At 41.0% G+C, this 12982-nt stretch overlaps 1 protein-coding gene across 2 annotated transcripts in view; it reads left to right on the forward strand.

Annotated features, from left to right (window-relative positions):
* Positions 1–12982, forward strand: part of LOC134215720 (dendritic arbor reduction protein 1-like) — a 428212-nt gene that overhangs the window by 217412 nt on the left and 197818 nt on the right. For both annotated transcript variants that reach the window (XM_062694849.1, XM_062694848.1), the window contains exons 2-4: positions 5743–5926; positions 6017–6729; positions 6793–7285. In XM_062694849.1, the coding sequence (XP_062550833.1) occupies positions 5743–5926; positions 6017–6729; positions 6793–7285 (1390 nt within the window). The remainder of the gene's footprint in view (positions 1–5742; positions 5927–6016; positions 6730–6792; positions 7286–12982) is intronic.

Consider the following 12982-nt stretch of genomic DNA (forward strand, 5'->3'; position numbering starts at 1 on the left):
AGTTTGCTTATTGTATGAAGATTTTCTTAAAATATAACCTTAATTCTAGACATTGTATAAAATCGACACAAGTGTCCAAACCATTCAGTGCGCTGCTTTCGGGCCAACAGAAGACCAATTTGTAAGGTTATATAAATTTGTAAATCAACTATTAAGTCTTAAAGCCTGTTCACTAGATTTGTTCACCATTTTCGAAAGTGTTCCAGATTCAAAGTGCCACCTCTCTATTTCAATGAGTATCTTAAATGGAGTCTCCTGACCAATTTTCAGCCAAATCCATGGAGATTTAGAGGTGCATCAAAAGAGATTTGTGATTTTTTAGACTTTTTCATAGAAATGTCGTCTGAATGCATCAATTTAACTCCACATAGTAGAAGCATTAGTCGTGAACTGGGAGCTGCGGACTCGATCGATTCTAATTTTCAAGATATTTTGCTTGAAACCCGCAAATTTCCTCTCAGTGTTCAATGTACACGCTACGATTTTCTCACATTGAATTATCATTATGTTTATCTTTTAAAAATTAATTTCAAAGATTTCGTTGATTTACTGCATTGCATAAATTATTGTGCCGATCGTAAAATTAAATCATGCTGTTCACGTATAAAAAATCCTCGATAGGTTTGAAATGACACTAAATAATTGAGTTTTGTTAGAAATAAACTACAATTAGTATGAGTTGATTTACACGTGTACTCTCTCGGCTGCGCTCAGAAGGCTCACAAACTCTCTCGATGCGATGGATACTTTTTGACAGCTTGCTTTGGAGATTTTTTGACAATCGTTTTGACTCTATCCGCAGCTCCCAGGTCGTGAATAGCTTCTTTAGACTATTACCTACCACTTTGTCATTGATACTAGGATGTTTAGAGGGCTTATTCCATGACTTTTTAGTATATTTTGCTGAAAAAAAATGACTAAAAACCAGAAAAATAATTTTAGGAGCTTCTGGGGGTAGTATAAATTTTTAATATGTGCCCAATTCAATTATTCCGTTTATTTCCTTCAAGTGTTGCGGAAGTTTCGTTCATACATCACTTTATTCTGAAAAATAAGCTTCGGCATGTAATAATGCAGTTTTCATGAAATATTCAACATTTGAATAGGGTAGTCAAGCAAGACCATTCCCCCCATGCTAAAACAAAGTTGACCATGATTTATGAGCAATGTCATCCAGTATGCTCGACCCACTGATATGGATCTAGATTGGGCTATGTGGTAGTATCAGGGCCTGCAGTTCAAGAGGTCCACGGTTCGATTCGCCAAGCAGTTAAAGATATTTTATTTATCAAGCCAGGTAGCTAATTCCATGTTGTCGACAATCTGTCGCGGTCGGAAACTTATTTTAAATTGAGCGTGATAAAAAATCTAGTTTAAAGTTTAAAAAAACATTTTGATTTATTGGTTATCCGCTCTTTAGGTATTGTACCACACTCATGGCACAAACAAAACCGGATCGATCCTTACTTCACAATGAATTATTGGTAGTGGCTGGTTTTCTACCGGCCGCTGCCACCATCCAGGCGCTATCGTATATGCGCAAATAGCCAGCATGATGAGTTAACCGCCAGAACTCTGTATGGCGAAACACATCTAAATTACGCATCTAAATTTCTCAAAAAGGGTAACTTTATCGGGAAAAAAATTTGGTACCGGTTATTCAGGAAGGAATCCGCTACTACGCTTACCAAATACTTTTCGATTAGGGTTTTAACTTTGAGAAAATCAACTGTAGATGCCTTTCGCCTTTTACTGATTACAGAGAGTTAACTCCTAGTGTGTCGCTGTAGGCACGCTAAAAGCAGACGATTCATTGGTGACTGCAATGATGGACATGAACTTATTATAATCTCAATAATTGAATGTTGTTTAAAATTAGTCAGTGGCATGAGTGATGCAATAACTAGGAGGAGGGTATAGAATCAGTCACATTCAAATGTAATTAACGACCCCGAAAGGTCATTGAAAACATGGCATTTTCCATAAGACTTGACAAGAAAAAATCTTTATCTACTCGGCGCCTCGAACCGTGGACCTCTTGATCTGCAGGCCCTGACACTACCACATAGCCCACTCTAGATCCATACCAGTAGGTCGAGCATACTGGATGACATTGCTCATAAATCATGGTCAACTTTGTTTTAGCATGGGGGGAATGGTCTTGCTTGACTACCCTATTCAAATGTTGAGTATTTCATGAAAACTGCATTATTACATGCCGAAGCTTATTTTTCAGAATAAAGTGATGTATGGACGAAACTTCAACTTTTGAAGGAAATAAACGGAATAATTGAGTTGGGCACATATTGAAATTTTTACTACCCCAGAAGCACCTAAAATTATTTTTCTGGTTTTAGTCATTTTTTTCAGCTAAGTCTACTAAAAAGTCATAGAATAAGCCCTCTAAACATCCTAGTATCAATGACAAAGTGGTAGGTAATAGTCTAAAGGAGCTATTCACGACTAATGCTTCTACTATGTGGAGTGAAATTGATGTATTCAAACGACATTTCTATAAAATAGTCTGAAAAATCACAAATCTCGTTCGATGCATCTCTAAGTCTCCATGGATTTTGCTGAATATTGGTCGAGAGACTACATTTGAGATACTCATTGAAATAGAGGGGTGGCACTTTTAATCTAGAATACTTTTGAAAATGGTGAACAGGTCTAATGTTCACGTTAAATTTCGGACGCCTATCATCCAATGCGATTTTTTTTAACATTTTCACAAAGCACTGACAGTTGAATATCTTCGCTTTATGTGCTGCTTTCAGCATGTTTTCATTCTCGTTCAAACTGATAAAACGGCTACAAATAAATTGGACATTATCTCAGTGTCCGAAATTTAACGTGGACAGGCTTTATATTGAAATACATTTCAGTCGAGTTGTTTGACATGTTTCTTCAGAAACTGCGAGATGTTTTCACAACTGTGGAAATTCTGAATGATACCAAGCTACTAAAGGGCAATGTTCTTGTGGTAGATGTAATTCCATTAAGCGGAAGAAGATGAACATTTGCACCGTAGAAAACTCCATCAAACTAGTCAGATTTCAAGTTTAAAGTTCTTACCTATCCAAAATTGCCAACTCAAGAATTAAGTTTCTAAATAGCTTCAACCAATCAGTCATATAAGGCGCCCGATATAATTTGAACAATTTTTTTGTCCAATCAAACACCTTATTTCCTACTACCTCTACTTATATCCATTGATTTCAAGCAATCCAACGCGACCGAGTCCCCATTACAAATATCTAATTGCTGCGTCGTTGGTGCAGTTTTGTCACCTCCAGTCCACCGGTTCCTGCCTATAGTCTGACAGACGGCATTTATATGCCTCCATGCCGCCGCCGCTACTGCGCTGCTTTGCCATTCCGGGTTAACTATTTTGAAGGGCTATCGGTTCCTTTAGTTGCCCCCTCACCAGCGGACCCGGGTCCATCGAGGTGACGTTCCATCACGGCATCCATTCAATTCAAATTTGTGCCGTATTTCAGGGGTGACGGTGGTGGGACGAGGGAAATCGGTACGTTATGCACTTTTATATGGCTAGGTTAACTGTTGTGATATGGAACGATTGGCACTTTTCGTCTATTATTGCTCAAATCCGACAGTTGCAATTGCACGGAGAACGCACGTACATATGGTCTATTGTAGCTGAGATTGTACTACTTTAAGCGCGCACAGAAATTGCTATAAATGTGTAAGGGTGCTTAAATGTTTGAGTGCAGCAACGCCGAGTGGGGACAATGACAAAGTTTCTGCCTAGGAATGATGGGTGCATTCGGATGTCAAAGCGGGTGGCTGTCAATTAAGCTTCGCCAGAGTTGGCAAACGTTTGTTCCTATTGTTATTTGAGGGCTTTGAGGTTCAGGTGCCAGGTTCGGCATACATTTATAGTGGGCCTTCACTTGTCACCGTTGGACAGGTGATCTACACAGTAGTGTGCCGCTTTCCAGTATAAATACTAACAGTTGTCATTCGTCTATGCATACCATGCGGCACAGACTTTGTATCGGCCAAATTGCAATGCTCATATCACGAAAGATCATCTAACCACTGCTATTTCATCATCTCGGATAGAATACTTTCAAGGACCACGATTTAACTAATTACGAAACGTTCAATTTCGTTATGCACGTGATCTATTTTTTCGCGCCTAAACGCCGCTAATGACTTGGTGACCAACGCTCGTCATCGATCGGCTAATTCAAATCTCGTTTGATGCTCAACTTGCTGCATGCTCGCCTCGCTGCTTCCCTCCTACCAAACGATCACGATCCACGTCCCTCTTCGAACCACGGCATCAGTGTCAAGCGTTGTTAGTTCGGCGTTGAGCCTGCGCTCAACATGCAACGCCAGGTGACGATGAGAGCTCCCGCGTACCTGCTCCTAGCTTCGAGCGTACTAAGCTCATAACAGACGATATGCAGAGGTGCCTTAGCTGTCAATCAAAATCACCGAGAACATTAATTTACATAAACACCATCGGTTGCGCTCCTAGCCATCAGCATCCGTCTTGTGGTGGACCTGAGACCTGCCGAAGGTGGACTTGAAGCGATCCTCCTTTTCACCTTCTTCTCTTCGATTGAGGATTGAGCGACAGAGACGGTCGAGACAGTGCAGTCCACTCCGGGTACAGGCTTAGGCAGGTTTATGGATCGATGGCTGCAGCCGCACCATCCGAAGAAGTGTTTCGGCGGGGACCCGAGGGCGATTAGATTACTTCGGATTGACGGACTTAAGTGACTGGGTAAATGCTACCTGTCGACGCGATAGGCCTATTTGGACAGTAGCCGCCGTGGATCGGGTTGCACAAGGCGTGCCACCCTCGGGTAATTAGGGATCAAATTGAGCAATTTGAATATCAATTCTTGGGAACATCTTGAACGTATTGAAGTACGTACATATTATGACGGAAGATTTATTGGTGTCAACTGGTTCCTCGAAATTTATTCGCAGTGGTGCGATGGTTTACTTTCCACTTGCTGAAAACTCGATTGCTAGCATATAAATCAGCAGGGCAACATATATCAGACTCACTTCAGTATGCGGCGTTGCAACAACGAACAAAAACTTCCTTCTTCGTGAAATATTACTATAAATAGAGCCATCATATCCATATTCCGACATGAAGGAGGTGCAAGAAGAAAAATGTTTTATAGAAATTGTTTGACGCGTAGCGAATTTGCATACAATCGGCCATAAACTTTAATCCCGGCCACGAGGGCCAGCAGCCGCAGAAGCAGCGATGTGTTCGATTCACGCTGCATGTCACCCATAATCTACGCTCGATGTCCGTCTCACGGGTTTTAAACGGTCAATTTACGATCGATATCTGATTGCCATGAATACTAAACATCGATGAGCCCTGAGCGGTTTCTAATCATACTTCCCGGAGCATGACAGGTTTCTTGAAGTGATTTTTTATAGTTAGTTTGGAAAAGCTTAGTTCATAAATTAAATGAATAAAAATGCAATGTTGTATGATAAAAAATATTAAATATCATATATATATACTATCTATTTTTTTAAAAACCTTGAGCTGTAGAGCTTTTCAAAAATGTTAGTAATTGATTAAGCATTTTACTCACATTCAAATCAAAAACACACGTACAGCTCATAATATATTGCAACTGATTCCAAGTCCGAATTTTCTCGAAACCAATTTATCCCTTCTTGTCGTGCCTTTATTCACCCCATTTATCATTTTTTTGTATTTGTTCTCTCGTTCCGCAGTCACCAGAACTAGAATTTCGGCATGAGCTGATGGGGCGCATAAATAAATTGGAAAGTGATGTCGAGCTGGACGTGGTACCGATTAATCAGCATCATCCATCATCCAGTTCCCCGCTGCCCCAGTCGGCTCTGTCCGCTGGATACGGGACCCAAGGTTACGACTATGGCAAGGAGTTCTTTTTCGGTAAGTATCGTTCGACGTTTGAACTGCTCGAAAGTGGTAAAAATGATAAATGCTCATGCGATTTCCTGTATCTTAAACTTCGCCAAATAGCAGGAAACAAACACCGAGATGCACTATGTCCGGATGGCGACGACTCGTTTCTGCGACCTCCACTGTGGGAGGACATTACGAGTTCAATCCAGAACATTGACCCTGAGAACGCTGTCATGCTCGGCACGCTGAACGGTGTTACGCAGGTGAAAACCGAGGCTGTAGATGATACCTTCCTGGAGCCTCTCTCCTCGCCTCTCCTGAGCCCACTAGAAATAAAAACCGAGAAGTCCCTCTCGATGCAAAACAACAACAGTATACACCAAAATCAGTTACTTAGCGATAGTAGTTGTAATAGCAGTACTAGTACGAGCAATACCATAGCAAATAGCGAATCTAACTTCCTGTATTACTCGCATCCGCAGCCGCTAGTCAATAGTCAAAATACCCACGCTCAGCAGCACAATCTTAACGGCTACATGGGCTGTACCAATGGAAGCGGAAGCCTCCATGCGCTTGCCAGCTCTCATCATGGTGGACACCAAAACCACCAATCACATCCCCAAGGGCACCACCTGCAGGTGAATCAAAATAACAACTACTACCATTGGCCCTCTCACCAGCCAAGCCATGGAACACCTCAAATGTACCACCCGAAATACCATCCACCCACCCAAGGTCCCACCATCTGCACACCGATTTCGAGGCTAATGTACGTCCCACCTCTCACCCCGCCAAACTCCGATCCCGGAAGCCCGGGAACCACCCTTCAGGTAAGCTCAGTCGACCCTCAAAACATTCCGATTATTCAATACAAACGTTCCTAATAACAACAGAATCCTCCTCGACGAACACCTCCACCGCCATATCACCCACAGCAGCTGGCGTCCCTCTCGATACACATGGGCCCCAGTGGGCAGCAACCCGCCCACCTTCATCATCATCCGCACGGGATACCACCCCAGCAAGCGTCTTCAGTGTCCACCGTTCCTGCCGGATCTCAACAGCATCCGCCCCCCTCCTCAGCGGCACTGGCAACGGTAAACCCGCCCACCAACCCCTTAGCAATATCATCAATAGCAATTGGCAACAGCAGTAGCACCGGTGGTGGCAACACCAACGGCAACGGCAGCAATACCAACAACAACCGCAGTAGCAGTGGTAGTGCCAGTAGTGGCAGTAGTTCCGGAACCGTGCGGAAACGATCCCAGCACAGCATCAACCACGTGCTCAGTAGTGTGGGCGTTGTGAAGCACATCGTTGGCCGGTACAACCGGCGGAACAATCCGGAGCTGGAGAAGCGGCGGATACATCACTGTGATTTTATGGGTGAGTAGAATGTTGCGGGATTATTGATAATTGATGACAGTATGGTACGTTTATGTTATGCTATTTTTCATAACTTTACACGGAACTGCGAAACAACTCACTTTACGGTTCCTTTCACTCAAATCCGCCCTTGCGTGGAAGAAGCCAAAAATAAGTTAAATGCGAACAAATCCGGTGAGTACTTTACCTTTGCTCCCGTGTTGAATTTTCACCCACTATGAAGTTCCACCAACTCAAATTTATGTTATTTTCACTCACCCGAGACTATGGTGAAACAACAACAACAAAAATTTGGCTTCTTCCACGGAACAGCACGCGTTGAGTCGATGCATCTCTCTTTGTTTATAATAACATTCAAAAGAGAGAGTGAGAAAACAACCTACTATTGAGTTAAAATTTTGAGCCTCGTACTCAAAGTTGAGTTCTTTAAACTTTTTTTTAGGTTCTTTATTTTTTCTGTGAACTACTCGGCCTTGCCCGGAATTACCAAAATGATTTGCAACTTCTCTTACAATCAGAAAATGATAAATAATTTAATTTTTTGAGTTAATGTCATATTCTTAAAAATGTCATTTTTGGAGAAATGTCGTTTTCATGGAAATTACTTTTTCTGGGAAATGTCATATTCCAAGAAATGTAATTTTCGGATAAATGTCAGTTACGGACGAACGTCCCCCGTTACGCTGGGAAGACACCTCTACCACGGAGTAAATAGGAGTTGGATCTCGGGAAAATATACAATATCAGAGACCTCGCATGAGGTGTTTCGTGTCGGACGCGGTGTTTAGTTCTGTTTTGTGCGGTCGGGAAATAAATCAATTGGTACTCGGAAACTCAGGTATCTGGCAACCCCAATCCTACCCACTACGTTTGACAATAGCCAACATCTTTGAGTTTCCCATTGTTCTATTGAAATTGGGTTTCCCACTGACAATTCTATTTTGTAAACAAACCACTATTCCGAAGTGATTTTTTCCAAATGGACGTAATTATTTTTCATCATTTTTCAAAAACTTGTGCGAAAGTGTGAATGCGAGGTGTATTTCAACAAGAATATTGATAAGAAAATTATTTTGAGCTTTTTAGTGGAATGTTTTCACCTGTCATAAGACGAGTTTATACCATCCCATTGAATTCCACCACTTAATTGTATCTTGACAGATACGTATTTCGACCTCAACAGTAAGGCCGTCTTCAGTGTCTCGTACTTGACTCGACTAGTCTTAAGTCTAGTCTTAAGAGTTGAGTCGAGTCAAGTACGAGACACTGAAGACGGCCTTACTTTTGAGGTCGAAATACGTATCTGTCAAGATACAATTAAGTGGTGGAATTCAATGGGATTGTATAAACTCGTCTTATGACAGGTGAAGAATATTGATGCCTTTAATGAATTTTCAAATTTCAATCTGCACCAAGCGCTCTACTTCGTCAAAATATCATGATATTTAAAACATATTTTCAATGGCAGGTTTCAACGATAATGATTACGCCTTCGTATTAAATTAATCGATGATTTTGATGCTGGCATCAAAAACATGGCCGCTTCGCAGACTCCTGCGGAAACTACTAAACCGATCGGTATAAAAATTTGTATACAGAAGTTTTTGGGCCCGGGGAAGGTTCTTAAGATGGTTTGAGAACCCTCCCATCTTTGGAAAGGGGGGCTTCTATACAAACGAAACACCAATTTCTTTATAACTCGAGAATTAAACAAGCAAATGGAATCAAATCTTGCATGTGTAGTTTTTGGAAGGGAAGATATGTTTCTGTGATGGTTCGAAACCCCTACCCCTTCTAGAAATGGCTTCCATACAAATGAAACAGAAATTTATGCATAATTCGAGAATCAATAAAAGAATAAATCAATTTTAGGCGAAACGAAGTTCGTCGGGTCTGCTAGTTATATAAATAATAGTTAGTATGCCATAATTTCCTGTGCTCGATTTTCTCGTTGGCTAATAAGTACCACTGCATTGGTCCGATGTCATTTTTCTCCTTCCTGTGTTGAGCCACGCACGCTTCCAATTCACCGCTGGATTGATCAATGAAGAAGCGATGGATTTGATCGATGGTGGGGGATTGCTGGATTTAAGGAGGCAAATTGTATGTTTGCAGGGTCGTGGGTTCGAGTCCCATCCATTCAAATCAATATCTTCCACATAATGTACATATTCACATATGAGTTTATTTATTTATTTATTTATTTATTTATTTATTTATTTATTTATTTATTGGGAGCAGGGAAAAGCCCGCTTGAGTTGAACAATTAGAAATTCATTAGCTCTCACTCAAGCAAGCGCAAAACCTCCTAATCTTTTCTATGTATCAACAGATTACAATATCCAAATGATACAATTCGGCTTAAAACTACATCCAACAATAAACTTAAATATAGGCCTAGCTACTTCTGATTGTCGTTTAGAAGATGAGAAAAGTTCGTACGGAGAGTGTTACGAGATGAATGGAAATCGAATCCAATGGAGCAGTTATTGAATATACGGCACATGCTAGTAAATGGATCGTTGTGACCATAATTAGTTCGTGCACCATGAAGAAAGAGGAGAGAACGAGAGCGAAGATTCCTATGGCTAACATTGATGTTTAGCATGGAAAGCAGTGGGGGACAGTCGATTCTCGATTGCAAGAGGTCTGCAATGAATATCGCCCGAGAAGTATTGCGACGGACTGTTAAGAGCTCTAAATCTATAAGCTTGCAACAGTCTTCCTAGCTGGGTAAATTTGAAGGATCTCTCCATGGAAGGCGGCGTAAAGCGAAGCGTATAAATTTGCGTTGAACGGATTCTATTCTAGCAATATTGTTCTGGTAATATGGAGCCCACACTGCGGAACAATATTCTAAAATCGATCTGACTAAAGAACAATAGAGTGCTTTGAGGCAGTGGACATCATCGAAATGCTTTGCAATTCGGAATATAAAGCCAAGCGTGCGAGAGGCTTTAGAAATTACGTACGCAATATGCTCTCTAAACGTTAGCTTAGAATCTAACATCACCCAGAGGTTTCTGGCAGAAGATTCTCGCCGAAGACTAGTGGAACCGATTTTGTAGTTGTAGCTAATCACAGAACGTTTGCGGGAGAATGACATCAAAGAACATTTGTCAGCATTGAGTACCATCTGATTTAAATCACACCAGTTTCTAAACAAATTCAGTTGTGATTGTAGGAACGACGCATCATCGAGATTTTTTATAATCCAGTACAGCTTGAAATCATCGGCAAATGAGAGCTTGAAAGACTTGAGCAACAAATTGATGTCGTTCAAATAAATGATAAAAACAAGTGGCTACCCCCTGAAGTCATCGGAAAATAGGATGAAATGCAATCTCCAATTTTGATTGCCATTTCTCGATTGCTCAGATGTGACTGAAGCCAGTCCAGGAGAGGCCCGGAGAATCCGAGACGCTCGAATTTGGCTACGGCGATTTTATGATTGATTTTATCAAAGGCTGCTGTAAAGTCCGTATAAATCGAATCAACCTGTTGCCCTTTCTGAAAAGGCTTAGTGATGGTTGACGAATAAACAAATAGGTTGGAAGTTGTTGATCGTTTGGGGATGTAGCCATGTTGATCCTCTGATATATAACCCAGGCAGTAGTGAGAAAAAAAATTGTGGACCAGTTTTTCAAACAGCTTTGAGATTGCACATAGAGCAGCAATACCCCTATAGTTCTTGACTTGCTGCTTATCACCTTTCTTGAAAAATGTAGGATTTTTCCAGTAATCCGGAAAAGTTCCAGTCAGAGTTTTCACAACATTGTAAATTGTAGGATTAGTTTGAGGCAGGGAAAATGGGTGGGGATTTCACGCATCGCATGAACCTTGTACGCAGACGTTGAAATTTCGCGGTGTCGTCAGTCTGATTTTTCAATAATTCCGAAATGCAATGTCCTATCGAGCCAATTGTAACAACAAACAATGGGACCGCATTCCCCGTCGAATGCAACTTGTTGTGAGTAAATCGGATTATGCTAAGTTCCAAAAAGTGTGTCTACAAAAATGTATTCACATACACACATACAGACACCACCTCAGTTCATCGGGCCTTTTATCAACAGCAATCAAATAGCCTTTCAGTACAACTTTGCTGCTGGCTTTTTTATTTGGACCTTTTATACTTTCGACCTCTTGTCCATTCGACCTTTCGTCCCTTCGACCTTTTGTCCTTTCGACCTTTTGTCCTTCGATCATTTGTTTTTCGACTACTTGTCCTTCGACCTTTTATCATAGATTCAAATTTATATTTCTCGGGTACTTTTTCAAAAGGACGTATTGATTTAAAAATAAAGATTCTTACGTCGATTTTACCTATCGGACGGTACTCCCACGCAAACCAATACCACCAACAGGTAGCCGAAGTCTCCTTACGTGGGTATGTTATCAGATTGGATAAATCAACGTTTGAATCTTTGTTTTCAAAATCACATACGTTCTGTTAAATAAATACCCTGGATTTATTTAAATTTCTTTTCTATATCTGATTTATTTTTACACGTTCGTGTAAAATTAAGTATATTTAGATTTACCATTGCAGCATGTTCGTTTAGTTTCATGCCCTAATTTTGTGAATTGACAAAATATTTTCTTGTTTTGAAGCACCATATTTTACCCAGGTCCAACTTAACGCACTTTTATATCTATTTATTCAAATAACTTATTTTCTCCAAAAATATATCAAAAAAATCAAGCTATAGATTGTCTTATTCCTAGACCAACATTAAAAAGGTCAGCCATAATTTATTCTTTCATATTTCTCGTCCACATTTCTACATAGATGTATTCATAGACAGCGAATATTCCAGAGGATTTACTCCAGAAGTTCCTCCGGGAATTCCTCCGAAAGTTCCTCCGAAGGAATTCCTGGAGGAACTTCCGAAGGAATTCCTCAAGAAACTTACGAAGGAATTCCTAGAGGAATTTCCGAAGGAATTCCTGGAGGAACTTTCGGAAGAACTCCTGGAGGAACTTTCGAAGGAATTCCTGGAGGAACTTTCGAAGGAATTCCTGGAGGAACTTCCGAAGGAATTCCTGGAGGAACTTACGAAGGAATTCCTGGAGAAGCTTCCGAAGGAATTCCTGGAGGAACTTTCGGAGGAATTCCTGGAGGAACTTCCGAAAGAATTCCTTTAGGAACTTTCGAAGGAATTCTTATAGGAACTTCCGAAGGAATTCCTGGAGGAACTTCCGAAGGAATTTCTGGAGGAACTTCCGAAAGAATTCCTGGAGGAACTTCGGAAGAAATTCCTGGAGGAACTTCCGAAGGAATTCCTGGAGGAACTTCCGAAGGAATTTCTGGAGAAACTTTCGAAGGAATTTCTGGAGGAACTTTCGAAGGAATTTCTGGAGGAACTTCCGAAGGAATTTCTGAAGGAACTTCCGAAGGAATTTCTGAAGGAACTTCCGAAGGAATTTCTGAAGGAACTTCCGAAGGAATTTCTGAAGGAACTTCCGAAGGAATTTCTGAAGGAACTTCCGAAGGAATTTCTGGAGAAACTTCCGAATGTATTCCTGGAGTAACTTCCGATGGAATTCCTGTAGGAACTTCCGAAGGAATATCTGGAGGAACTTCCGAAGGAATTCCTGGAGTAACTTCCGAAGGAATTCCTGGAGGAACTTCCGATGGAATTACAGGAGGAACTTCCGATGGAATTCCTGGGGGAACTTCCGGAAGAATTTCTG

Source organism: Armigeres subalbatus, chromosome 2 (genome assembly GCF_024139115.2).
Source record: "Armigeres subalbatus isolate Guangzhou_Male chromosome 2, GZ_Asu_2, whole genome shotgun sequence".
In the NCBI taxonomy this organism is placed as follows: Eukaryota; Metazoa; Arthropoda; class Insecta; order Diptera; family Culicidae; genus Armigeres; species Armigeres subalbatus.